This window comes from Coregonus clupeaformis, unplaced genomic scaffold (assembly GCF_020615455.1).
Source record: "Coregonus clupeaformis isolate EN_2021a unplaced genomic scaffold, ASM2061545v1 scaf1093, whole genome shotgun sequence".
NCBI lineage: Eukaryota > Metazoa > Chordata > Actinopteri > Salmoniformes > Salmonidae > Coregonus > Coregonus clupeaformis.
In genome coordinates, this window is record NW_025534547.1 from 25,398 (window position 1) to 53,397 (window position 28,000).

Below are 28,000 nucleotides of genomic sequence, written 5' to 3' on the forward strand. Positions count from 1 at the left end.
TCTACTGTACTAGGAACCAGGATCAGACACACAGGAAGAAAACCAAAGGGATGGGGAAAATACAAATCCCAAAAATATATTTATATGTTTATAAATATTTACGAGGTATGTATCCACAAAAAAAGAAACCACCACACATTTCAAAATGAACAGTCTTTTTTTCCCAAACGCGTCCTCTCTTGCGACATAAAGCACCTCTAAATAATAATAATAATAATAATGAATCATTAATTAGCTAAATTAAACCAAGAGGAAGTGATGCTCCCACAACCCTGCCCTTTCCGTCAGACCCTTTAGTCCCGCTCTCTGAGGCGTCTTTCTGTCCATCTCCTCAGTAGGGAGTCCAAAAGCACCAAGGCCTCCTGGCCACAAGGTGGCACTGTGCTGCGGTGTCTGGCTGCTGTACTGCACACTACTAATCCTTTCTTCATTCACATCAAGTCTCAGAAACAAAACAAAAATCTTCACCTATTTGCATGAGAAAAAAAAAGACAACTACAACTTTTTGTGTGAAACTCCCCCTCCAGTAACCGTTGGTGAGCAGCAAGCGCTCGTTTCCCGCCCGACCTTGTCTTAAAGTCTCCGGCTGGGATTGGGGTCAGGGTTGGGTTGGTGGGGAGGGGAGGGGGGTGATGGGGTGGGAGGGGGGTCTGCTGCTGCAGCTCAAAAGGTGTCTTTGTGCAACAATACAAAAACTGAAGATTAAAGTGAAGGAGAAGAGAACTAAATAATGGCAGCAGGCAGGTCTCCTCCTGGCAGACGGTTGGATTGTTAGTTGTGTTGTTAGGGGCAACAACATCTGAGACTGCTCCCGTGGGGTCACGCCAGATACTGCTGCATCGCTGTTTTCGCCCTGAGAGAGACGGAGAGAGTCAGTATACTATCCTACAATATAATGAGCGCGTGTGTGTGTGTGTGTCTCACACCTTTCACAGAGGTTGGGGTCTGAGGCCTGGGTCAGTTTGTGCAGAATGTCTACAAAGCCCAACTCCCTCAGCTTGTCCTGACGCTCCTGGGAGCCTGAGAACAGAGACACCGACATAGGAAGGTTAGAGAGGATGATGTTGGAGCCGGAGGCAGAGACCAAGTCCAACAGTAAAGCATTAAACATTACATAACAACGGAGCTGGTGGAATGTTGAGTCGAATCACAGATGAAAACCAGGTCTGTAGTGGAGCGTTAATATATTAGTGTATGTTACTCACCGTGCTTAATCTCCACTGGCATTCAGGTTTTGATGAACTTTATCCACAATTTTTACCACTACATCCACAAAACCACTAGCACTTTCCTAGCCAACACTAAGTTTGTACATCTATTCCCTGTTCCCACCCAGGCAGTCCCCCCAGCATGTGACAACCTGTCATGGCGTCGGCCTCACCGTCCTCCTCGTTCCAGATCAGGTTGGAGATACAGAATGTTGCCGCCAGCTGGAGCTTCACATTAGAGTGACCCTGAGAGGACATCACAGAAACATGTTCTCAGTATTTGGTTTAGCTGTGTCAATCATATATGTAAAGAGAGACGGTCAAACTAGTTCCAAATAAACATTACCCCACGTGGATACATGCAAATATCAAGGTTGGCAACAGAGTTCAGTGAACTTGAGAACAAACCTATCTTTTACTATTAAGTATAGCTACAGTGGCTCACGGAGGGAAAAGACTCTACCATGTAATATTTTATTTTCTGGAGGATGTCGTCATTGGTCATGATGAGTTCCTTGGCTGTGTTGCCATCAGCGATGTTGGCTAGGATGCAGAGTGTCTGAAACACAGAGAGAGCAGTTAAAGGTTGTGTTCCCCTGCCCAGGCATTGCTGACGCATGCCAGAGCTTACAACACCTGGATAGGTCTTAGCTAACCACATCATATGTTACAGCAATCTGGTGTCCAACGGCACAGTCGATGACATGCCACGCAACAATTGGTTGATGCATGCAACGTCTGAGCAGGGGAACACGACCACAGTGACACAGGTGTTCTGACCTACAGTATGATGAAGGGGTCCTACCTGACCTTGACCTACAGTATGATGAGGGGGTCCTACCTGACCTTGACCTACAGTATGATGAGGGGGTCCTACCTGACCTTGACCTACAGTATGAGGGGGTCCTACCTGACCTTGACCTACAGTATGAGGGGGTCTACTACCTGACCCTTGACCTACAGTATGTTGAGGGGGTCCTACCTGACCTTGACCTACAGTATGTTGAGGGGGTCCTACCTGATCCTTGACCTACAGTATGTTGAGGGGGTCCTACCTGATCCTTGACCTACAGTATGTTGAGGGGGTCCTACCTGATCCTTGACCTACAGTATGTTGAGGGGGTCCTACCTGATCCTTGACCTACAGTATGTTGAGGGGTCTTACCTGATCCTTGACCTAGAGTATGTTGAGGGGGTCCTACCTGATCCTTGACCTACAGTATGTTGAGGGGGCCCTACCTGATCCTTGACCTAGAGTATGTTGAGGGGGTCCTACCTGATCCTTGACCTACAGTATGTTGAGGGGGCCCTACCTGATCCTTGACCTAGAGTATGTTGAGGGGGTCCTACCTGATCCTTGACCTACAGTATGTTGAGGGGTCCTACCTGATCCTTGACCTACAGTATGAGGGGGTCCTAACTGATCCTTGACCTAGAGTATGTTGAGGGGGTCCTACCTGATCCTTGACCTACAGTATGTTGAGGGGGTCCTACCTGATCCTTGACCTACAGTATGAGGAGGGGTCCTACCTGATCCTTGACCTAGAGTATGTGAGGGGGCCCTACCTGATCCTTGACCTACAGTATGTTGAGGGGGTCCTACCTGATCCTTGACCTACAGTATGAGGGGGTCTTACCTGATCCTTGACCTACAGTATGATGAGGGGGTCCTACCTGATCCTTGACCTACAGTATGAGGGGGCCCTACCTGATCCTTGACCTACAGTATGATGAGGGGGTCCTACCTGATCCTTGACCTACAGTATGATGAGGGGGTCCTACCTGATCCTTGACCTACAGTATGATGAGGGGGTCCTACCTGATCCTTGACCTACAGTATGTTGAGGGGGCCCTACCTGATCCTTGACCTACAGTATGTTGAGGGGGCCCTACCTGCTCCTTGACCTCGATGCTGTGTTCCCCCTCCAGGATCAGAGTGACCGCCTGCATGATCTGCTTCCCATGGGAACTCATGATCTGGTCTATGTGCTGAGAGAGAGGGGGAGAGCGAGAGCGAGAGCGAGAGCGAGAGCGAGAGCGAGAGCGAGAGAGAGAGAGAGAGAGAGAGTGTTTGTCTTTAAAGGCATGTGGAAAGCTGTGTCTGTCTGTCTGTCTGTCTTACAGGTTGTGTGGAGAGCGGTGTCTGTCTGTCTTTCTTACAGGTCGTGTGGAGAGCAGGTTCCGTAGCAGGCCCAAGGTCTTCATCAGGACGTTAGTGTCCGGGTCAGAGAGCAGACGGAAGAGCTGCTCCGTCCCCAAAGCTCTCATAATCTCCCCCTTCACCTTCTGGTCTGCCTGGAATGCCATGTTCTATACATACAGTGGGGGAAAAAAGTATTTAGTCAGCCACCAATTGTGCAAGTTCTCCCACTTAAAAAGATGAGAGAGGCCTGTAATTTTCATCATAGGTACACGTCAACTATGACAGACAAATTGAGAAAAAAAATCCAGAAAATCACATTGTAGGATTTTTAATGAATTTATTTGCAAATTATGGTGGAAAATAAGTATTTGGTCACCTACAAACAAGCACGATTTCTGGCTCTCACAGACCTGTAACTTCTTCTTTAAGAGGCTCCTCTGTCCTCCACTCGTTACCTGTATTAATGGCACCTGTTTGCACTTGTTATCAGTATAAAAGACACCTGTCCACAACCTCAAACAGTCACACTACAAACTCCACTATGGCCAAGGCAAAGAGCTGTCAAAGGACACCAGAAACAAAATTGTAGACCTGCACCAGGCTGGGAAGACTGAATCTGCAATAGGTAAGCAGCTTGGTTTGAAGAAATCAACTGTGGGAGCAATTATTAGGAAATGGAAGACATACAAGACCACTGATAATCTCCCTCAATCTGGGGCTCCACGCAAGATCTCACCCTGTGGGATCAAAATGATCACAAGAATGGTGAGCAAAAATCCCAAAACCACACGGGGGGACCTAGTGAATGACCTGCAGAGAGCTGGGACCAAAGTAACAAAGCCTACCGTCAGTAACACACTACGCCGCCAGGGACTCAAATCCTGCAGTGCCAGACGTGTCCCCCTGCTTAAGACAGTACATGTCCAGGCCCGTCTGAAGTTTGCTAGAGTGCATTTGGATGATCCAGAAGAGGATTGGGAGAATGTCATATGGTCAGATGAAACCAAAATAGAACTTTTTGGTAAAAACTCAACTCGTCATGTTTGGAAGACAAAGAATGCTGAGTTGCATCCAAAGAACACCATACCTACTGTGAAGCATGTGGGTGGAAACATCATGCTTTGGGGCTGTTTTTCTGCAAAGGGACCAGGACGACTGATCCGTGTAAAGGAAAGAATGAATGGGGCCATGTATCGTGAGATTTTGAGTGAAAACCTCCTTCCATCAGCAAGGGCATTGAAGATGAAACGTGGCTGGGTCTTTCAGCATGACAATGATCCCAAACACACCGCCGGGCAACGAAGGAGTGGCTACGTAAGAAGCATTTCAAGGTCCTGGAGTGGCCTAGCCAGTCTCCAGATCTCAACCCCATAGAAAATCTTTGGAGGGAGTTGAAAGTCTGTGTTGCCCAGCGACAGCCCCAAAACATCACTGCTCTAGAGGAGATCTGCATGGAGGAATGGGCCAAAATACCAGCAACAGTGTGTGAAAACCTTGTGAAGACTTACAGAAAACGTTTGACCTGTGTCATTGCCAACAAAGGGTATATAACAAAGTATTGAGAAACTTTTGTTATTGACCAAATACTTATTTTCCACCATAATTTGCAAATAAATTCATAATAAATCCTACAATGTGATTTTCTGGATTTTTTTTCTTCTCATTTTGTCTGTCATAGTTGACGTGTACCTATGATGAAAATTACAGGCCTCTCTCATCTTTTTAAGTGGGAGAACTTGCACAATTGGTGGCTGACTAAATACTTTTTTTCCCCACTGTACATACACACACAAAAAAAGATGGTGTAGGTTAGACAGACACCTTCTAAACTAGGGTTGCAAAATTACAGAAACTACAAGTTCTGGTTGGAAGATTGTCAGTTGAAGGGTTTCCTCCCTGCTTATTCTCTGATGATTCTGAGAATCCTCCAGCCAAGATTGCTGAAAAACCTGGGAACTTTGGTTATGCAACCTTTTGTAGAGGTAAAGAGGGAGAGCAGAGCAAGACAGAGAGGGGTAAAGTGGGGACTCACCATGAGAGCCCAGATGCCGTTGACCCTCAGGGCTGGACTGTCACTCTGGGTCAGACTGCATAGTAACTCTATCACCCCTGACTCCAGGATGGGCTGCAGGCATACAAAACACATGTACTTACTTACTCCCACTGGTCAAGATAAACAGCAAATACACAACCTGACAGCTAATATTTAGTCCTAAAACTTCATGCAAAAAAATGTCATATCACAACTTTACAGAGTTGAGTTTGTCTACCAGTCAAGTAGCTGTCTAGGTAACAGTAGTAGTGTTGTATTGCTGCCTGCCACTAGGTAACAGTAGTAGTGTTGTACTGCTGCCTGCCACTAGGTAACAGTAGTAGTGTTGTATTGCTGCCTGCCACTAGGTAACAGTAGTAGTGTTGTATTGCTGCCTGCCACTAGGTAACAGTAGTAGTGTTGTATTGCTGCCTGCCACTAGGTAACAGTAGTAGTGTTGTATTGCTGCCTGCCACTAGGTAACAGTAGTAGTGTTGTATTGCTGCCTGCCACTAGGTAACAGTAGTAGTGTTGTATTGTTGCCTAGGTAACAGTAGTAGTGTTGTATTGCTGCCTGCCACTAGGTAACAGTAGTAGTGTTGTGTTGCTGCCTAGGTAACAGTAGTAGTGTTGTATTGCTGCCTGCCACTAGGTAACAGTAGTAGTGTTGTATTGCTGCCTGCCACTAGGTAACAATAGTAGTGTTGTATTGCTGCCTAGGTAATGCTGCCTGCCACTAGGTAACAGTAGTAGTGTTGTATTGCTGCCTGCCACTAGGTAACAGTAGTAGTGTTGTATTGCTGCCTAGGTAACAGTAGTAGTGTTGTATTGCTGCCTGCCACTAGGTAACAGTAGTAATGCTGTACTGCTGCCTAGGTAACAGTAGTAGTGTTGTATTGCTGCCTGCCACTAGGTAACAGTAGTAGTGTTGTATTGCTGCCTGCCACTAGGTAACAGTAGTAGTGTTGTATTGCTGCCTAGGTAACAGTAGTAGTGTTGTATTGCTGCCTGCCACTAGGTAACAGTAGTAGTGTTGTATTGCTGCCTGCCAATAGATAACAGTAGTAGTGTTGTATTGCTGCCTAGGTAACAGTAGTAGTGTTGTATTGCTGCCTGCCACTAGGTACAGTGGGGGAAAAAAGTATTTAGTCAGCCACCAATTGTGCAAGTTCTCCCACTTAAAAATATGAGAGAGGCCTGTAATTTTCATCATAGGTACACGTCAACTATGACAGACAAATTGAGAAAAATAAATCCAGAAAATCACATTGTAGAATTTTTAATGAATATATTTGCAAATTATGGTGGAAAATAAGTATTTGGTCACCTACAAACAAGCACGATTTCTGGCTCTCACAGACCTGTAACTTCTTCTTTAAGAGGCTCCTCTGTCCTCCACTCGTTACCTGTATTAATGGCACCTGTTTGCACTTGTTATCAGTATAAAAGACACCTTTCCACAACCTCAAACAGTCACACTCCAAACTCCACTATGGCCAAGACCAAAGAGCTGTCAAAGGACACCAGAAACAAAATTGTAGACCTGCACCAGGCTGGGAAGACTGAATCTGCAATAGGTAAGCAGCTTGGTTTGAAGAAATCAACTGTGGGAGCAATTATTAGGAAATGGAAGACATACAAGACCACTGATAATCTCCCTCGATCTGGGGCTCCACGCAAGATCTCACCCCGTGGGGTCAAACTGATCACAAGAACGGTGAGCAAAAATCCCAGAACCACACGGGGGGACCTAGTGAATGACCTGCAGAGAGCTGGGACCAAAGTAACAAAGCCTACCGTCAGTAACACACTACGCCGCCAGGGACTCAAATCCTGCAGTGCCAGACGTGTCCCCCTGCTTAAGCCAGTACATGTCCAGGCCCATCTGAAGTTTGCTAGAGTGCATTTGGATGATCCAGAAGAGGATTGGGAGAATGTCATATGGTCAGATGAAACCAAAATATAACTTTTTGGTAAAAACTCAACTCGTCGTGTTTGGAAGACAAAGAATGCTGAGTTGCATCCAAAGAACACCATACCTACTGTGAAGCATGTGGGTGGAAACATCATGCTTTGGGGCTGTTTTTCTGCAAAGGGACCAGGACGACTGATCCGTGTAAAGGAAAGAATGAATGGGGCCATGTATCGTGAGATTTTGAGTGAAAACCTCCTTCCATCAGCAAGGGCATTGAAGATGAAACGTGGCTGGGTCTTTCAGCATGACAATGATCCCAAACACACCGGCCGGGCAACGAAGGAGTGGCTACGTAAGAAGCATTTCAAGGTCCTGGAGTGGCCTAGCCAGTCTCCAGATCTCAACCCCATAGAAAATCTTTGGAGGGAGTTGAAAGTCCGTGTTGCCCAGCGACAGCCCCAAAACATCACTGCTCTAGAGGAGATCTGCATGGAGGAATGGGCCAAAATACCAGCAACAGTGTGTGAAAACCTTGTGAAGACTTACAGAAAACGTTTGACCTGTGTCATTGCCAACAAAGGGTATATAACAATTGTCTGTCATAGTTGACAAGTACCTATGATGAAAATTACAGGGCTCTCATCTTTTTAAGTGGAAGAACTTGCACAATTGGTGGCTGACTAAATACTTTTTTTCCCCACTGTAACAGTAGTAGTGTTGTATTGCTGCCTAGGTAACAGTAGTAGTGTTGTATTGCTGCCTGCCACTAGGTAACAGTAGTAGTGTTGTATTGCTGCCTGCCACTAGGTAACAGTAGTAGTGTTGTATTGCTGCCTGCCACTAGGTAACAGTAGTAGTGTTGTATTGCTGCCTGCCACTTGGTAACAGTAGTAGTGTTGTATTGCTGCCTAGGTATCAGTAGTAGTGTTGTATTGCTGCCTGCCACTAGGTAACATTAGTAGTGTTGTATTGCTGCCTAGGTAACAGTAGTAGTGTTGTATTGCTGCCTGCCACTAGGTAACAGTAGTAGTGTTGTATTGCTGCCTGCCACTAGGTAACAGTAGTAGTGTTGTATTGTTGCCTAGGTAACAGTAGTAGTGTTGTATTGCTGCCTGCCACTAGGTAACAGTAGTAGTTTTGTATTGCTGCCTAGGTAACAGTGGTAGTGTTGTATTGCTGCCTGCCACTAGGTAACAGTAGTAGTGTTGTATTGCTGCCTAGGTAACAGTAGTAGTGTTGTACTGCTGCCTAGGTAAGAGTAGTAGTGTTGTATTGCTGCCTGCCACTAGGTAACAGTAGTTGTATTGCTGCCTGCCACTAGGTAACAGTAGTAGCGTTGTATTGCTGCCACTAGGTAACAGTAGTAGTGTTGTATTGCTGCCACTAGGTAACAGTAGTAGTGTTGTATTGCTGCCACTAGGTAACAGTAGTAGTGTTGTATTGCTGCCACTAGGTAACAGTAGTAGTGTTGTATTGCTGCCACTAGGTAACAGTAGTAGTGTTGTATTGCTGCCACTAGGTAACAGTAGTAGTGTTGTATTGCTGCCACTAGGTAACAGTAGTAGTGTTGTATTGCTGCCACTAGGTAACAGTAGTAGTGTTGTATTGCTGCCACTAGGTAACAGTAGTAGTGTTGTATTGCTGCCCTAGGTAACAGTAGTAGTGGTGTATTGCTGCCACTAGGTAACAGTAGTAGTGGTGTATTGCTGCCTAGGTAACAGTAGTAGTGGTGTATTGCTGCCTAGGTAACAGTAGTAGTGTTGTATTGCTGCCACTAGGTAACAGTAGTAGTGTTGTATTGCTGCCACTAGGTAACAGTAGTAGTGTTGTATTGCTGCCACTAGGTAACAGTAGTAGTGTTGTATTGCTGCCACTAGGTAACAGTAGTAGTGTTGTATTGCTGCCACTAGGTAACAGTAGTAGTGTTGTATTGCTGCCACTAGGTAACAGTAGTAGTGTTGTATTGCTGCCACTAGGTAACAGTAGTAGTGTTGTATTGCTGCCACTAGGTAACAGTAGTAGTGTTGTATTGCTGCCACTAGGTAACAGTAGTAGTGTTGTATTGCTGCCACTAGGTAACAGTAGTAGTGTTGTATTGCTGCCACTAGGTAACAGTAGTAGTGGTGTATTGCTGCCTAGGTAACAGTAGTAGTGGTGTATTGCTGCCTAGGTAACAGTAGTAGTGGTGTATTGCTGCCTAGGTAACAGTAATAGTGTTGTATGCTGCCTAGGTAACAGTAGTAGTGTTGTATTGCTGCCACTAGGTAACAGTAGTAGTGTTGTATTGCTGCCACTAGGTAACAGTAGTAGTGTTGTATTGCTGCCACTAGGTAACAGTAGTAGTGTTGTATTGCTGCCACTAGGTAACAGTAGTAGTGTTGTATTGCTGCCACTAGGTAACAGTAGTAGTGTTGTATTGCTGCCACTAGGTAACAGTAGTAGTGTTGTATTGCTGCCACTAGGTAACAGTAGTAGTGTTGTATTGCTGCCACTAGGTAACAGTAGTAGTGTTGTATTGCTGCCACTAGGTAACAGTAGTAGTGTTGTATTGCTGCCACTAGGTAACAGTAGTAGTGTTGTATTGCTGCCACTAGGTAACAGTAGTAGTGTTGTATTGCTGCCACTAGGTAACAGTAGTAGTGGTGTATTGCTGCCTAGGTAACAGTAGTAGTGGTGTATTGCTGCCTAGGTAACAGTAGTAGTGGTGTATTGCTGCCTAGGTAACAGTAATAGTGTTGTATGCTGCCTAGGTAACAGTAGTAGTGTTGTATTGCTGCCTAGGTAACAGTAGTAGTGTTGTATTGCTGCCACTAGGTAACAGTAGTAGTGTTGTATTGCTGCCACTAGGTAACAGTAGTAGTGTTGTATTGCTGCCACTAGGTAACAGTAGTAGTGTTGTATTGCTGCCACTAGGTAACAGTAGTAGTGTTGTATTGCTGCCTAGGTAACAGTAGTAGTGGTGTATTTCTGCCTAGGTAACAGTAGTAGTGTTGTATTGCTGCCACTAGGTAACAGTAGTAGTGTTGTATTGCTGCCACTAGGTAACAGTAGTAGTGTTGTATTGCTGCCACTAGGTAACAGTAGTAGTGTTGTATTGCTGCCACTAGGTAACAGTAGTAGTGTTGTATTGCTGCCACTAGGTAACAGTAGTAGTGTTGTATTGCTGCCACTAGGTAACAGTAGTAGTGTTGTATTGCTGCCACTAGGTAACAGTAGTAGTGTTGTATTGCTGCCACTAGGTAACAGTAGTAGTGGTGTATTGCTGCCTAGGTAACAGTAGTAGTGGTGTATTGCTGCCTAGGTAACAGTAGTAGTGGTGTATTGCTGCCTAGGTAACAGTAATAGTGTTGTATGCTGCCCAGGTAACAGTAGTAGTGTTGTATTGCTGCCACTAGGTAACAGTAGTAGTGTTGTATTGCTGCCACTAGGTAACAGTAGTAGTGTTGTATTGCTGCCACTAGGTAACAGTAGTAGTGTTGTATTGCTGCCACTAGGTAACAGTAGTAGTGTTGTATTGCTGCCACTAGGTAACAGTAGTAGTGTTGTATTGCTGCCACTAGGTAACAGTAGTAGTGTTGTATTGCTGCCACTAGGTAACAGTAGTAGTGTTGTATTGCTGCCACTAGGTAACAGTAGTAGTGTTGTATTGCTGCCACTAGGTAACAGTAGTAGTGTTGTATTGCTGCCACTAGGTAACAGTAGTAGTGTTGTATTGCTGCCACTAGGTAACAGTAGTAGTGGTGTATTGCTGCCTAGGTAACAGTAGTAGTGGTGTATTGCTGCCTAGGTAACAGTAGTAGTGGTGTATTGCTGCCTAGGTAACAGTAATAGTGTTGTATGCTGCCTAGGTAACAGTAGTAGTGTTGTATTGCTGCCTAGGTAACAGTAGTAGTGTTGTATTGCTGCCACTAGGTAACAGTAGTAGTGTTGTATTGCTGCCACTAGGTAACAGTAGTAGTGTTGTATTGCTGCCACTAGGTAACAGTAGTAGTGTTGTATTGCTGCCACTAGGTAACAGTAGTAGTGTTGTATTGCTGCCTAGGTAACAGTAGTAGTGGTGTATTTCTGCCTAGGTAACAGTAGTAGTGTTGTATTGCTGCCTAGGTAACAGTAGTAGTGTTGTATTGCTGCCACTAGGTAACAGTAGTAGTGTTGTATTGCTGCCACTAGGTAACAGTAGTAGTGTTGTATTGCTGCCTAGGTAACAGTAGTAGTGTTGTATTGCTGCCACTAGGTAACAGTAGTAGTGGTGTATTGCTGCCTAGGTAACAGTAGTAGTGGTGTATTGCTGCCTAGGTAACAGTAGTAGTGGTGTATTGCTGCCTAGGTAACAGTAGTAGTGTTGTATTGCTGCCTAGGTAACAGTAGTAATGTTGTATTGCTGCCACTAGGTAACAGTAGTAGTGTTGTATTGCTGCCTAGGTAACAGTAGTAATGTTGTATTGCTGCCACTAGGTAACAGTAGTAGTGTTGTACTGCTGCCTAGGTAACAGTAGTTGTGTTGCATTGCTGCCTGCCATTAGGTAACAGTAGTAGTGTTGTATTGTTGCCTAGGTGACAGTAGTAGTGTTGTATTGCTGCCTAGGTAACAGTAGTAGTGTTGTATTGCTGCCTGTTTTACCTCTTTGCTGGGGGAGAACTCCAGCAGCAGGTTGCATAGTGTAGAAGAGGCCATGACCAGCACCTCATCTGGAGCATTCTGTAACAACTACACAAACAGAGAGAGAAGAGTACAGACAGTCTTATTAATATCCCCACATATTGTCTTATTAATATCCCCACATATTGTCTTATTAATATCCCCACATATTGTCTTATTAATATCCCCACATATTGTCTTATTAATATCCCCACATATTGTCTTATTAATATCCCCACATATTGGCCATTTCCTATGCAGCTTACACAAACACAATGTGACTATAAAGAGATGTAGAGGGTAATACGAGGGCACAGACCTTCATAAGGGGTTTCCATACTGCGTGGTCATGAAAACTAGTCCTCAACTGCTGGACTGACCGGGACAGACTGTGAAGACACCTGGACACAGAGAGAGACATAGACATATAGGAAGAGTCAGATGTCTTAGGTACAAGGAGATCTTCATAGGCTAAGAGGGGAACAGAAGTTTTAATATACAAATTCTATGAATCTATGGGTCAACTGGACCCTGGTCGATTCTTGTACTAAATATTTATTTGGTTGTATAGCAAAAAGTACGATCTTTGTCCCCATGTGCAGTTGCAAACCGTAGTCTGGCTTTTTTATATATATAAAAAGAGGGGAACAGAATGTGACAGGACACTAAGGATGTCACAGCACCCTCAGTGGAGAGCAGAGTAGAGAGAGGTAGAGATGTTATATGTTATCTGTACCTGACGGCTGCTAGCCGCACCTTGATGCTGGATTCTGATAAGCCACTCACTATCCTGTCCATCATGTTCTCTGTCTCTGTGATCTGAGGAGGGAGAAACAGGAGGGGGGGTTACAAGATGGACACACACTTCTAAAAGTGGCTGGGTAGGGGTGTGTGTACTGTTGAGTGAAAGTCACCTTCTTGCGGATGTCTTCATCGTTGGAGCCCAGTGAGGCGTACAGCTTGAAGGCAGCTTGCCTCAGCTCATGAGCGTGCTTCAGGTCGTGATCCAACTACAGAAAAAAAACGAAATTAAATATTAGGTTAACATTTGAGGTTAAAGAGTTAGAGGTTTTTTTCCAAAGTAAGGACTGTGGTGTTCTTTTCTCACCACAGTTTCAGTGTTTTCCTGATGGTCACTGTTTTCTCTGCATTTGTAAGACTGCCTGGCTAGGTTCAATGACTATAGTCCAGTGTCTCACCCTCTTGATGTCAGTGATGGCGCTGACAGAGCTGGGATATTTGAAGTAGTCAGCCAGCATGGCCACTAGGTGGTCTGTTACACTGGCGATCCTCTGCAGCTCCACATCAGGCTCCATCAGGTAGGCCAGGGTCTCTGCCCCCTCCACACGCTCCTCCAACAGACGCTCCTTACTGCACATCCTCACCAGGCACGGCAGGGTCTACAGACAGGGATGGAACCAGAGTTATACACACAGGTTGGGATGCCTTATGTACTGGAGGCAGCTCTGCAGGATGGTCACTAGGTGGCACAGCCACAAAGTCATACAACCCTAACCACACTGCTAACCTTGTGCCAAACCCTAACCTTAAATGATGACCAAAAAGCTACATTTTGTTTCCATAAATGTTTTATGTTATAGACAATTTTGACTTTGCGGCTGGCCCATCTAGTGGAAACCTCTCTGCTCTGCCTCTAGGACAAGATCCATCCCAATAAAATGTCCACACACACACACAGGCCAGACTATACACACACAATAGGCAGCATAGACTCAACACACATATCAGTATCAGACTGAGTCGTTAGATGAGTGCACAATGTTACACGCAAAATAGTATAATCACCTTTAAAACAATGCACCTGTCATCTGTCCTGATGGCTCCCGCTCGACACATGTACGTTAGACTGGGGGGACAGAAAGAGAGCGAGGCAGGAAGAGAAAGAGAGAGAGAGGTCATCTTTAGAAAGGAAAACACTTCAGACACTTTACTTCAGTCCGCAGGTACACACCTAATTGCACTTACATCGACTTGGTCAATTGCAGCACACTTAGTTTAATAGTCAAGTGAAACACTCACCACTTGGCTGCTGTTAGCTGCATTTCAATGGGCCGATCCCTTTGCATCATTCTGACAAATACCTGAGAGAGCAGCTCCCCATCCACCAGCACTGAGAACAGAGAGGAGAACATAGATTTGTATAGTAGTGTCATAATATTATGTTATCACCATCTGACAACCTGTCTGCTACCATGACGATAACAAGGTAATGCCAATAATAGAACACCTCTGACACAGAGTAAAGAACACAGCTGGAAGCTGTCCCAGTCAGGTCTCAGAGCAGCCAAGAATAAAAGAGCGAGAGAGAGAGAGGGAGACAGAGATACAGTGCCTTGCAAAAGTATTCATCCCCCTTGGCGTTTTTCCTATTTTGTTGCATTACAACCTGTAATTTAAATGGATTTTTATTTGGATTTCATGTAATAAACATACACAAAATAGTCCAAATTGGTGAAGTGAAAAAAATAACTTGTTTAAAAAAAATTATACAAAATTAAATAACGGAAAAGGGGTGCGCACATATGTATTCACCCCCTTTGCTATGAAGTCCCTAAATAAGATCTGGTGCAACCGATTACCTTCAGAAGTCACATAATTAGTTAAATAAAGTCCACTTGTATGCCATCTAAGTGTCACATGTCACATGATCTCATATATACACCACTAAGCATGGGGCACCACCAAGCAAGCGGCACCATGAAGACCTAGGAGCTCTCCAAACAGGTCAGGGACAAAGTTGTGGAGAAGTACAGATCAGAGTTGGGTTATAAAAGAATATCCGAAACTTTGAACATCCCACCACAACAAACCTGCCAAGAGAGGGCCGCCCACCAAAACTCACGGACCAGGCAAGGAGGGCATTAATCAGAGAGGCAACAAAGAGACCAAAGATAACCCTGAAGGAGCTGCAAAGCTCCACAGCGGAGATTGGAGTATCTGTCCATAGGACCACTTTAAGCCGTACACTCCACAGAGCTGGGCTTTATGGAAGAGTGGCCAGAAAAAAGCCATTGCTTAAAGGAAAAAATAAGCAAACACGTTTGGTGTTCGCCAAAAGGCATGTGGGAGACTCCCCAAACATATGGAAGAAGGTACTCTGGTCAGATGAGACTAAAATTGAGCTTTTTGGCCATCAAGGAAAATGTCTGGCACAAACCCAACACCTCTCATCACCCCGAGAACACCATCCCCACAGTGAAGCATGGTGGTGGCAGCATCATGCAGTTGGGTCTAAATCGTAACAGACATCTTCCAAAAAAACTGACTGCTGCTAACTGACAACCAGTATGTGCGTTAATGGTGCTACATGGTCAATACGACGTCTGCATTGGCCATACAACGTTTACTGCGATGCGGCCTCTGCAGAAGTCAGAGCAAACATACTTTTTGCACTAAGCCGCACAGGGCAGAGCTGTTGTCAAGGAAGTGCGTTTGTGTTTATACAGGACCTCCCGCCAACCAATCATGTCAATACTGAGCCCTCCGCATTGTTACAACATTTGAGAGGCGAACAGCGATGCCGTACAGAGCTCAATTTGGCCTCTGCCTCCGGAAGCTTCGAAATTGCGTCACAGCATCCATACCGCACGTCTGACCTCATTTTTGGCTCTTAGAGACCTCTAACACCCAGGAAGCACGGATTCAAACTCCCATTCACCAGCTCTGCAAGCATTATAAATGTCAAAATGATGTTCGTTGACACCAAATATGGGGTTTCGCTATACTTCCAAAAAACGTCTAAATAAAAATGTACAAGCAACCGGAAAAAAAATCATCATCGGCACCGCCAATGTATTGACCTGCCTTCCAACCTGTGCGTGGCAGTAATGAGTGATTTTGCATTTTTCGGTTGCTTGTACATTTTTATTTACACCTTTTTGGGAGGTAGATAACGTTACATACCAGATGCAACGGGAGTAAATTATGATAGTTGCTCAGCGAAACTGCATATTTGGTGATCAACTAACGTATTTTCACATTATAACGCTTGCAGAGCTGGTAAATGAGTTTGAATCTGAACTTCCCGGGCGTTAGAGGGCTAGAGTAACTATGGTTATGGACAGCTAACTAACTAGCGGTTTGTTCCAGTTAACTACCATAACCTTATTTGATTGCATCGTTAACGTTTTGTGCAATAAAGTTGTTAACTACATGATGCTGCCACCACCATGCTTCACTGTGGGGATGTTTTTCCATCGGCAGGGACTGGGAAACTGGTCAGAATTGAAGGAATGATGGATTGCACTAAATACAGGGAAATTCTTGAGGGAAACCTGTTTCAATCTTCCAGAGATTTGAGACTGGGACGGAGGTTCACCTTCAAGCAGGACAATGACCCTAAGCATACTACTAAAGCAACACTTGAGTGGTTTAAGGGGAAACATTTAAATGTCTTGGAATGGCCTAGTCAAAGCCCAGACCTCAATCCAATTGAGAATCTGTGGTATGACTTAAAGATTGCTGTACACCAACGGAACCCATCCAACTTGAAGGAGCTGGAGCAGTTTTGCCTTGAATACATACCCCAAGAGACTTGCAGCTGTAATTGCTGCAAAAGGTGGCTCTACAAAGAATTGACTTTGGGGGTGTGAATAGTTATGCACTTTTTCTTGTTTGTTTCACAAGAAAAAGTATTTTGCATCTTCAAAGTAGTAGGCATGTTGTGTAAATCAAATGATACAAACCCCCAAAAATTCCAGGTTGTAAGGCAACAAAATAGGAAAAATGCCAAGGGGGGTGAATACTTTCACAAGCCACTGTAGATAAAAGAAAGGACAGAGAGAAAGAGAGGAGAGAAAGAGAGAGAACGAGTCAGAGAAAGGCAGAGAGAGGGAGGCAGGGATAGAGAGAAATAGAAGGGGGAAAAGTAGTCTCTTACCATTCACCAGTGTCGTGGAGACCTGAGTGTTCTCGTAGGCCAGGACCGAGAAGCATTTTAATGCCTGCATTCGTACCTGTATGGGATGAGAGAGAAAAAGAAAGAAAGGTAGTGAGATAAGAGGGGGGAGAGGGTGAGAGAGGGGGGAGAGGGTGAGACATGTTAATACAGAAGTCTCTTAAGTCTGTGAGATGGTAGAACTGAGACATGGGTGAGTAATTGTTTCAAACAGTACCTTATAGGAGGGAGAGATGAGCATGGGAGCGATGTTCTGGATGGCCCCGTGGTTAAACAGAACCGTCTGATGCTCTGGAGTCTACAGAACACACACACACCTGAGTAATTCCTCAGACAGACTCATTAACATGTCTTTTATTAGAATACTGTGACTTTCTGTAATGTGAAGTGTTTTAAATGTGTACTGCTGTACTGACCTTGCAGCAGTGGGAGAAGATCTGGGTGATGTACTCCTGCGTCCGCTGAGACCGACTCATTAGGGACATGAGGTGGGGAATCACAGTGGGGTCCTGAAGGAGACAGACACACTGTTACTGTCCACACGGCTCAGAACACACGGCTCAGATGGGTGATGGAGATAGCATGTTGTAATATTATGTTCCACCCCTATGGATGGTATGTGTGTCAGAGAGTGAGTGACTAAGCCTTACAGTGTAGAGCAGCTGCACTGGGGTGACTGGACTGATGAAGACTGTCCTTAGGCAGCGTAGACAAGCCTCGATGAAGATCAGGTCTGGACATACGAGACCTGCATATACACAGAGAGCATAAGTCACTGACACTTCCCTAGTGTTTGCAGTGTGTTTGCGTGTGTGTGTGTGTGTGTGTACCTTGCAGCAGGGCAGGGATGATGTGACAGTCCACCAGGGACTTGATGTTGTTCTCGGTGCCCATGGCCAGACTGCCAAGCACCACCGCACACTCTGTCCTCAGCTCTGAGCCCAGCACCACCGCACACTCTGTCCTCAGCTCTGAGCCCAGCACCACCGCACACTCTGTCCTCAGCTCTGAACTAGATGAGCCCTGCTGGAGCAGGTACAGTAACCTGGGGGGAAAGAGGGACATACTCAGTGAGAGAGAAAATAAAGACAGGGAAAGCGGGAAAAGAGGGGAGGTGAGAAAGAAGGTAGGAGGGAAACGGTAGAGAGCGAGATACCTGGGCACAGCTCCCAGGACAATCAGATTGGCTTTCTGTTTGTTGTTTCCGATGACAGCATTCTTCATGTCACTGTTAACACACACACACACACACACAGTGTCAGAAGTGTGGAGCTCCCTCAGCATGTTACTAACAGCCACAATAACAACAACACTTGTCAGAGTTCATCCACAGTGTAAATCATATCACCTACGCTAAACAAGTCTAAACACTAGGGCTAACGCCTACAGGCGCAGCTGAGAAACATCAGTGCTGTTCAAGCTTGTTAACGTATTGCTTTGAGAGGATAGAATACTGAATATCACACACCACTTATATAAGCCAATAATATAACATATGAAATGTTATCCAGAGTACAGAAATCTAACTGTGTTTGGCCAACTGATGAGACCCTATAGAATGTAATGTATGTAATATAAAGATATTAGTAGCTAATGGAATGAAACAGCCATGAGCTAGTGGAGGCAAGTGGAAAAGAACAGCTGCACCAGTCAGGTAGCGATGCGGCCAGCCGCCTAAAACTGTAACCAGAGCTGGGCCTCAGAGTTAAAAATAAAGACGAACCAGACCAACTGATCACACACACACAGGTCTTACAGCCACATGTAAACAAAGTGGTCCAAGCAGCTCTCACTGAGTTCACACTGGGCATGCTCATATTGCACTCAAACAACCAATCACTGACAGACAGCTCCCTCCAGAGCACTAAAGAGGGACAGAGACAGGACAAATATAAATGTTCCTATAGGAAGACATAGGCTACTACAACACAAGGTCATGTTATTATTATGTACTTACATGACTCCCTGCAGCACTTTCTGTGGGTCGGGGTGAAACAGCCCGTCAACATAATGGCGGCTGGTGGCCGTGACCTCCTGTATGGTGACACGAGAGAGAACAACAGTGAGTTAGCGCTGGCCTTCCTCATCATCATCATCCCACCGCTGACACCAACCACATACTCAGCAGACAGGACTGGTCTGGGCCAGACAGATACGCCATCCCAGAAAACCCCCTCCTAACTATACAACTGGTCAACAGGCGCTAGGCTACTCTCGTCAAACTGTAAACTCATCCAGGGCACTGTCATATGTCACTTAATAACTTTGTTTATGTTTATCATCGAGTGGTAGGGACTGTCCAGAACTTTCCGCACTACTCACTATGTGAAATATACTACATGACCAAAAGTAGGTGGACACCTGCTCGTGGAACATCTCATTCCAAAATCATAGGCATTAATATGGAGATGGTCCCCCCCCCCCCTTTGCTGCGATAACAGCCTCCACTCTTCTGGGAAGGATTTCCACTAGATGTTGGAACATTGCTGCGGGGACTTGCCTCCATTCAGCCACAAGAGCATTAGTGAGGTCGGGCACTGATGTTGGGCGATTAGGCCTGAAGGTGTTCGATGGGGTTGAGAGCGGGGGGGGGGCGTTTCAGCATTATAACTTCAATCTTAAACTGTTCGGTAGCTAGTTGAACCCTAAGCAAAGTGCTAACGTTGTGGTTTTAAAAATGTTGAAAGTCGGTTCTCGATGACAAAACTGACAGCAGTTGGGTCTAAATCGTAACAGACATCTTCCAAAAAAAACTGACTGCTGCTAACTGACAACCAGTATGTGCGTTAATGGTGCTACATGGTCAATACGACGTCTGCATTGGCCATACAACGTTTACTGCGATGCGGCCTCTGCAGAAGTCAGAGCAAACATACTTTTTGCACTAAGCCGCACAGGGCAGAGCTGTTGTCAAGGAAGTGCGTTTGTGTTTATACAGGACCTCCCGCCAACCAATCATGTCAATACTGAGCCCTCCGCATTGTTACAACATTTGAGAGACGAACAGCGATGCCGTACAGAGCTCAATTTGGCCTCTGCCTCCGGAAGCTTCGAAATTGCGTCACAGCATCCATACCGCACGTCTGACCTCATTTTTGGCTCTTAGAGACCTCTAACACCCAGGAAGCACGGATTCAAACTCCCATTCACCAGCTCTGCAAGCATTATAAATGTCAAAATGATGTTCGTTGACACCAAATATGGGGTTTCGCTATACTTCCAAAAAACGTCTAAATAAAAATGTACAAGCAACCGAAAAAAAAATCATCATCGGCACCGCCAATGTATTGACCTGCCTTCCAACCTGTGCGTGGCAGTAATGAGTGATTTTGCATTTTTCGGTTGCTTGTACATTTTTATTTACACCTTTTTGGGAAGTAGATAACGTTACATACCGGATGCAACGGGAGTAAATTATGATAGTTGCTCAGCGAAACTGCATATTTGGTGATCAACTAACGTATTTTCACATTATAACGCTTGCAGAGCTGGTAAATGAGTTTGAATCGGAACTTCCCGGGCGTTAGAGGGCTAGAGTAACTATGGTTATGGACAGCTAACTAACTAGCGGTTTGTTCCAGTTAACTACCATAACCTTATTTGATTGCATCGTTAACGTTTTGTGCAATAAAGTTGTTAACTACATGTTTGCGATTTCATTATAATTGGATTCACCTAAAATGTATGTCACCGGTTGCTAACTCATTCCGGGTGAAAGTCGGGAGACCGCCCTTGCTAACTAGCTTGCTAGATACATGTTGTAAAGCCTGTGCTAGCTAGCTAGCAGTAACTTCAGTGCATGTCCGCAAATACATTGCTATTGATGCGACACACAAAAAGCGTTTCACTATCCAATGTTATGAAGAATGCACAACAAAAAGTAAGTATTTAATCCATAGTATAAGAGGGACACTCACAGATAACACGCTGATGCGGAGAGGGGCCTCCAACAAGCACGCCATCTCTCTTCCCCCTGTCGAGCGCCCCAATTGGAGCAGCACTTTCCGAATACTCCGCCCTCCAGACCAGCTGCTCAGATTTAAAAAGTAAATATAGCTTAATCACGCAACACTTCAGAATAAGTTAGTATTCAATGGGTTAGGTGGAGTTAACAGGGGTGTCTTTGGTCTGTTTGAGCCACAGATAACGTTTCCTTTTCTAATGAAACTATTCTTTATATTTGCCAAATGGCTACATTGTAGATGATCGAATGTCAATTTGTAAATCAACTCAATCAAGTACATTTTGGTTCTAAACTGGCAGATTTGAAATTGAAGCATGGCTGATAAAGACATTATTGTTATAAGCATTTGTGTGCATACAACAAATATTTTAATTCATAAAGAAGTGACGCTAAGTATTACAGTTCGGGATAATGTATAGGTGTTTGACTATTTGTAGTAAATTATTTTGATTGCGAAAGTGCTACCTACGAATCCATCACTCGATTTACTTTGGTGAATGTTTGCGCATGCGCTCAGGTCAAACTACGCTGAGGTGGGAAAAAACGTTTGAGTCATACATTTTGGTTGAGATAAACAGAACAAACCAACATAATCATGGTGGCTAGTTAGCTAACGCTACATCGTAACTCCAAAGTGCAAAAGGCGAGAAGCAATTGAACAAGTTAGTTTGATTTGACGAGTGATTGCATTGCATGTCCCTTAGCCAGGACAAGGCTACAACCCCGGACAGTGCGGACGTGTGATAGCGAGTAGATCTCTACTAGAGCTAGTAGTAAACAACCAACACAAATGATTGAGCTAACTTGCTACATTCTATTTTATTCAATTCTATAATTGTTGTCTTCCTCATCATATAATTCAGCTCAGCACAGAAAAAGAAGACCCTTACGGGAGTCTACAGCCAATCATCAGCCATGAAAATAGCTGTGGAAGGATGTTGCCATGGAGAGCTGGATAAAATCTATGAGACGATTGGCTACCTGGAGCAGAAGGAGGGGGTGAAAGTGGACCTGCTGCTGTGTTGTGGAGACTTCCAGGCTGTGAGGAACGAGGGGGACATGAAGTGCATGGCTGTGCCGCAAAAGTACAGGCAGATGCAGACCTTCTACAAGTTAGTTCCTTCCTATCACCTCTGCTCCCTCTCTTATGTAGGGCCAGGAGTTTTTCCTGACCCCCGCATGACCTGATCCTGGAAAAAATCTAGACCCTACCTTACTCTGAGGGATGGCTGTTAACCCCTATGGCTTTAGATGCCATAGGAATCAACAGCCAGGTGGGTTAAATTGGTTAAACCCAACCCTGTCAGTACTACTTATAGTTCCTTTAGTTTAAAGGACAATCTGTTGTATTTCTGATGGTTGTATCTTGGTTCGTTTAGGTACTACTCTGGAGAGAAGAAGGCTCCGGTCCTGACTATCTTCATCGGGGGGAATCATGAGGCCTCCAACCATCTCCAGGAGCTGCCGTACGGGGGCTGGGTGGCTCCCAACATCTACTACATGGGTATGACTTTACCGTCACACTCTGGGTATAAAGTTAAAACGCATATTACAAGTTCCACGGATCTCAAGGCTCTCAAGGCCACTTGTCCATCAGGAAATTCGGGAGCAGTTTTCACTTGCCCGAAAATGTTCATCTAATAATAACAGTGTATGTGGTCTTCCATCAGGTTATGCTGGCATTGTGCGCTACAAAGGAGTAAGGATTGGTGGCTTGTCTGGAATCTTCAAAGGGCATGATTATAGGAAAGGTGAGGTCATAAAGCTCTAGTAGATATTTCCTCCTGTCTCTGCAAATGTGTTGCAGCCCAACTGTTTGTAAAATTTAATCAATGCTCTTTTTTACAGGACATTACGAGTTCCCTCCATATAACCCAGAAACTCTACGCAGTGTTTACCACATCAGGAACATCGATGTCTTCAAACTCAAACAGGTGACTACCACTCACAGGGTTAATATGTTATATTATGTCCCCCCTATTATATCATATTTCATATTATGTGCCCCCCTATTTTACCACTAGATCCAGATGCCCGTGGATGTCTTCCTAACCCATGACTGGCCTCGTGGGATCTACCATTACGGCAGCACGGGGGAGCTGCTGAGGAAGAAAAAGTTCCTGAGGCAGGAGGTGGAGTCCAACACGCTGGGTAGTCCTGCAGCTGCAGAGCTCCTGGCCCATTTGCAGCCTAACTACTGGTTCTCTGCACACCTCCACGTCAAGTTCGCTGCCCTAATGCAGCACCCGGTGAGCTGAACTGAAGACAGTTGAGAGAGACTGCCGTGCATATTCAAAGATTTGATTCTTTCTGATTAATTAGAATTAAAGATTCTGTGATTGTCGCATGATGCATTTATTCAGCATCGACATTGACATATCCCCCACCAACATCTTATTTCTCCTGATTGTATATATAATGTATGTGCTGCCATATCAGCACTGGATCTATCACAGCTCTGTTTGTACCTTCAGGCCAAAGTTGATGCTGCCCCCCGCACTACCAAATTCCTCTCACTGGATAAGTGCCTCCCCTACAGGGACTTCCTACAGGTGAGAGAGAGATATAGAGAGAGGGTGATGACACATGCCATGCAAGTGATTATGTTCCAGTTTCATAGATCCAGATTAAACCTACTTCTGAATGGAGAATCTGTTCATACTGGTCTGTGAAACAGCTTGCAAGTCTTATTTTGGGCTAGTATTGGCTATAGGCGTGTTCTCTGTAGTGCATGTCTGAGTTGATGCTGACTTGTAGGGTGTGTGTTTCAGATCGTAGAGGTAGCAGACAGGCCAGGATCGTCCCAGGGTCTGGAGTATGATCCAGAGTGGCTGGCCATCCTGAAGGCTACAGACAGCCTGCAGACTGTCAGTCCTAACTACTGGAACCCCCCACAGAACAACGGCCTGCACACAAGGTCAGACACTCGCTCTCTCACATACTACACACACTTCTCTCTTACTTATTCATTCATTCACTCAATCAATCAATCTCTCTCTTTTTGTCTCTCTCTCTCTCACTCACTCACTCACTCACACCAAACCCTACTATCTCACATACAGTGCATTCGGAAAGTATTCAGACCCCTTCCCTTTTTCCACATTTTGTTACGTTACAGCCTTATTCTAAAATTGATTAATTTATTTGTTTCCCTCATCAATCTACACACAATACCCCATAATGACAAAGCAAAAACAGGTTTTTAGATTTTTTTGGCACATTTATTAAAAATAACAAACAGAAATACCTTATTTACATAAGTATTCAGAACCTTTGCTATGAGACTTGAAATTGAGCTCAGGTGCATCCTGTTTCCATTGCTCATCCTTGAGATGTTTCTACAACTTGATTGGTGTCCACCTGTGATAAATTCAATTGATTGGACATGATTTGGAAATATATATAAGGTCCCATAGTTGACAGTGCATGTCAGAGCAAAAACCAAGCCATGAGGTCGAAGGAAGTGTCCGGAGAGCTCCGAGGCACAGAACAGGGGAAGGTTACCAAAACATTTCTGTAGCATTGAAGGTCTTATAGTGCCTTGCAAAAGTATTCATCCCCCTTGGCGTTTTTTCCTATTTTCTTGCAATACAACCTGTAATTTAAATGGATGTTTATTTGGATTTCATGTAATAAACATACACAAAATAGTCAAAATTAGTGAAGTGAAATGAAAAAAATAACTTGTTTCAAAAAATTCAAAAAACTAAATAACGGAAAAGTAGTGCGTGCATATGTATTCACCCCCTTTGCTATGAAGCCCCTAAATAAGATCTGGTGCAACCAATTACCTTCAGAAGTCACATAATTAGTTAAATAAAGTCCACCTGTGTGCAATCTAAGTGTCACATGATCTCAGTATATATACACCTGTTCTGAAAGGCCCCAGAGTCTGCAACACCACTAAGCAAGGGGCACCACCAAGCAAGCGGCACCACGAAGACCAAGGAGCTCTCCAAACAGTTCAGGGACAAAGTTGTGGAGAAGTACAGATCAGGGTTGGGTTATAAAAAAAGATCCGAAACTTTGAACATCCCACGGAGCACCATTAAATCCATTATTAAAAAATAGAAAGAATATGGCACCACAACAAACCTGCCAAGAGAGGGCCGCCCACCAAAACTCACGGACCAGGCAAGGAGGGCATTAATCAGAGAGGCAACAAAGAGACCAAATATAACCCTGAAGGAGCTGCAAAGCTCCACAGTGGAGATTGGAGTATCTGTCCATAGGACCACTTTAAGCCGTACACTCCACAGAGCTGGGCTTTACGGAAGAGTGGCCAAATAAAAGCCATTGCTTAAAGAAAAAATAAGCAACCACGTTTGGTGTTCGCCAAAAGGCATGTGGGAGACTCCCCAAACATATGGAAGAAGGTACTCTGGTCAGATCAGACTAAAATTGAGCTTTTTGGCCATCAAGGAAAACGCTATGTCTGGCGCAAACCCAACACCTCTCATCACCCCGAGAACACCATCCATGTTTTTCATCAGCAGGGACTGGGAAACTGGTCAGAATTGAAGGAATTATGGATGGCCCTAAATATAGGGAAATTCTTTCAGTCTTCTAGAAAATTGAGACTGGGACGGAGGTTCAACTTCCAGCAGGACAATGACCCTAAGCATACTGCTAAAGCAACACTCAAGTGGTTTAGGGGAAAACATTTAAATGTCTTGGAATGGCCTAGTCAAAGCCCAGACCTCAAACCAACTGAGAATCTGTGGTATGACTTAAAGATTGCTGTACACCAGAGGAACCCATCCAACTTGAAGGAGCTGGAGCAGTTTTGCCTTGAAAAATGGGCAAAAATCCCAGTGGCTAGATGTGCCAAGCTTATAGAGACATACCCCAAGAGACTTGCAGCTGTAATTGCTGCAAAAGGTGGCTCTACAAAGTATTGACTTTGGGGGGGGGGGGTGAATAGTTATGCACACTCAAGATCAGTTTTTTTGTCTTATTTCTTGTTTGTTTCACACACAAATATAGAGGTAGGCATGTTGTGTAAATCAAATGATGCAAACCCCCTAAAAATCCATTTTAATTCCAGGTTGTAAGGCAACAAAATAGGAAAAATGCCAAGGGGGGTGAATACTTTCGCAAGCCACTGTAAATGGAAGAAGTTTGGACCACCAAGACTCTTCCTAGAGCTGTTCGCCCTGCCAAACTGAGCAATCGGGGGAGAAGAGTGTTCGTTAGGGAGGTGACCAAGAACCCGATGGTCACTGCGACAGAGCTCCAGAGTTCCTCTGTGGAGATGGGAGAACCTTCCAGAAGGAAAACCATCTCTACAGCACTCCACCAATCAGGCCTTAATGGTAGAGTGACCAGACGGAAGCCACTGCTCAGTAAAAGGCACATGACAGCCCGCTTGGAGTTTGCCAAAAGGCACCGAAAGGACTCAGACCATGAGAAACAAGATTCTCTGGTCTGATGAAACCAAGATTGAACTCTTTGGCCTGAATGCCAAGCGTCACGTCTGGAGGAAACCTGGAACCATCCCTACAGTGAAGCATGGTGGTGGCAGCATCATGCTGTGGGGACGTTTTTCAGCGGCAGAGACTGGGAGACTAGTCAGGATTGAGGGAAAGATGAACAGAGCAAAGTACAGAGAGATCCTTGATGAAAACCTGCTCCAGAGTGCTCAGGACCTCAGACTGGGGCGAAGGTTCACCTTCCAACAGGACAACGACCCTAAGCACACAGCCAAGACAACGCAGGAGTGGCTTCGGGACAAGTCTCTGAATGTCGTTGAGTGGCCCAACCAGAGCCCGGAATTGAACCTGAAGATTGATGAGGGGGGGGGACAATTTAATCCATTTTAGAATAAGGCTGTAACGTTTAAAAAAAAAAGTGGAAATAGTGAAGGGGTCTGAATACTTTCCGAATGCACTCTGCACACATGCATACACATTTGCGTACATGCACATACAAACCATCCCTCACTTACGCATGCACACCCACCCACACACACACACGTGTAATGTGCTGCTCATGATCTCTGTGTCTAACTACTTCTGAATGTTGTCCAGGTGGGACTTCAGTGCGTCTGAGGCAGCCATGATGGAGGCTGTGGGTGACCTGGGGGGTGAACTGTCCATCCCTGACAACTTCAGCCTGACCGTGCCAGCCTACGACCCTGCCCGGCCACAGCCCCATGCCCACCCCAGCTACAGCACCAACTCCCAGACCACCGAGCTCTGTGCCACCCTGGGCCTCCGAGACATCTATGCCCAGGTTGGGCAGGGAGGATATGGGGGCCAGATAGGCACAGGAGCCCCAGAGCTGGAGGATGATGAAGTCCAGAGTGGAGATGAACCCAGTGAATATCCTAGTGACACCTCTGGCCTGTCCAGCTCCTACAACCCTGATGAGATCACAATAGAGGACGAGTGGGAGGAGGAAGAGGGGGAGGAGGAGGGAGGCGAGAAAGAGGGAAAGAGGAAGAGCCCTGATGCAGTGGTCCCAGGGGGGGAAGCAGGAGGGAGATGGGACTCAGGGCCCCCCTCTAGAGAGCTACCCCCCAGCCGCATGGGTCTGACCATGCCTGAGCCCAAATCAGACCCCGCTACTCCCTCACGCCTGTCCCTCAACCTGCCTCCTCCCTCTCACTCCTCACCCCCGGAAGTGGAAGGGGAGGAGCCCCATGTCCGGATCCCCAAGCGCACCAGTGGGGAGACAGGGGACCCCATCAGTACAGGCAGCACCCCCATGATCAAACGCAGGAACCAGGTCATCTACACTGCAGTGGACGATGACGAGAGTGAGGACTAGGGCTAGAACTTGACCCAGGTTTTAGGGGGAGTCAGTGGGAACTGTTGTCAAATAGAAGATTCTTATGATCTCATTTTTATATTGATATTGTCCGTCAATGCAAACCTATTTTCCTTCTTCAACGCAAACCTATTGTCCTTCTTCAATGCAAACCAACAGAGATGTTTTTTTTAGGAAAGGGAGAGTGGAAATGTATTTTTTAAGTCTGTTCAGTTCCTTTTTTTAAATTATAAAGAAAATTGATTTTAAAAAAACTAGTTGGATTTCAGATGAGTCACACTGTTTCCTCAGTTTTCTAGTGTGGGTCAACTGCAAAAGTGCTGTGTTGGAAACAAGAAAAGGATGTTGTAAAGAACATGAATATGTTTGTACACCAAATAGTCATAAACCAATTTTGAACATTAACCTTG

At 45.1% G+C, this 28,000-nt stretch overlaps 2 protein-coding genes across 7 annotated transcripts; one reads left to right on the forward strand and one right to left on the reverse strand.

Moving 5' to 3' along the window:
* Positions 1 to 51: 51 nt before the first annotated feature.
* LOC121555026 (armadillo repeat-containing protein 8-like) lies at positions 52 to 20,852 on the reverse strand. 3 transcript variants are annotated; one of them, XM_045217524.1, is made up of 22 exons: positions 20,773 to 20,852; positions 18,813 to 18,889; positions 18,012 to 18,083; positions 17,686 to 17,900; positions 17,506 to 17,603; positions 17,272 to 17,364; positions 17,073 to 17,153; positions 16,838 to 16,913; positions 13,978 to 14,068; positions 13,744 to 13,804; positions 13,137 to 13,337; positions 12,852 to 12,947; positions 12,674 to 12,756; positions 12,257 to 12,338; positions 11,920 to 12,006; positions 5,384 to 5,476; positions 3,369 to 3,518; positions 3,102 to 3,197; positions 1,672 to 1,767; positions 1,382 to 1,454; positions 927 to 1,020; positions 52 to 853 (listed from the first exon to the last, which is right to left on the reverse strand). In XM_045217524.1, exons 1-22 carry the CDS (start codon positions 20,815 to 20,817, stop codon positions 820 to 822), a joined length of 2,094 nt encoding a protein of 697 aa, XP_045073459.1. In that variant the 5' UTR covers positions 20,818 to 20,852; the 3' UTR covers positions 52 to 819. The 3 variants fall into 3 exon arrangements, with proteins under 3 accessions (XP_045073459.1, XP_045073458.1, XP_045073460.1); XM_045217523.1 differs by having other exon boundaries at positions 1,361 to 1,454; XM_045217525.1 differs by lacking the exon at positions 5,384 to 5,476 and having other exon boundaries at positions 1,361 to 1,454.
* dbr1 (debranching RNA lariats 1) lies at positions 20,599 to 27,995 on the forward strand. 4 transcript variants are annotated; one of them, XM_041868799.2, is made up of 9 exons: positions 20,599 to 20,735; positions 21,683 to 21,931; positions 22,199 to 22,323; positions 22,490 to 22,570; positions 22,668 to 22,753; positions 22,844 to 23,068; positions 23,294 to 23,371; positions 23,591 to 23,736; positions 26,849 to 27,995. In XM_041868799.2, exons 1-9 carry the CDS (start codon positions 20,722 to 20,724, stop codon positions 27,588 to 27,590), a joined length of 1,746 nt encoding a protein of 581 aa, XP_041724733.1. In that variant the 5' UTR covers positions 20,599 to 20,721; the 3' UTR covers positions 27,591 to 27,995. The 4 variants fall into 4 exon arrangements, with proteins under 4 accessions (XP_041724733.1, XP_041724731.1, XP_041724734.1 ...); XM_041868797.2 differs by lacking the exon at positions 20,599 to 20,735 and adding an exon at positions 20,786 to 20,901; XM_041868800.2 differs by lacking the exon at positions 20,599 to 20,735 and adding an exon at positions 21,316 to 21,481.
* Positions 27,996 to 28,000: the final 5 nt, after the last annotated feature.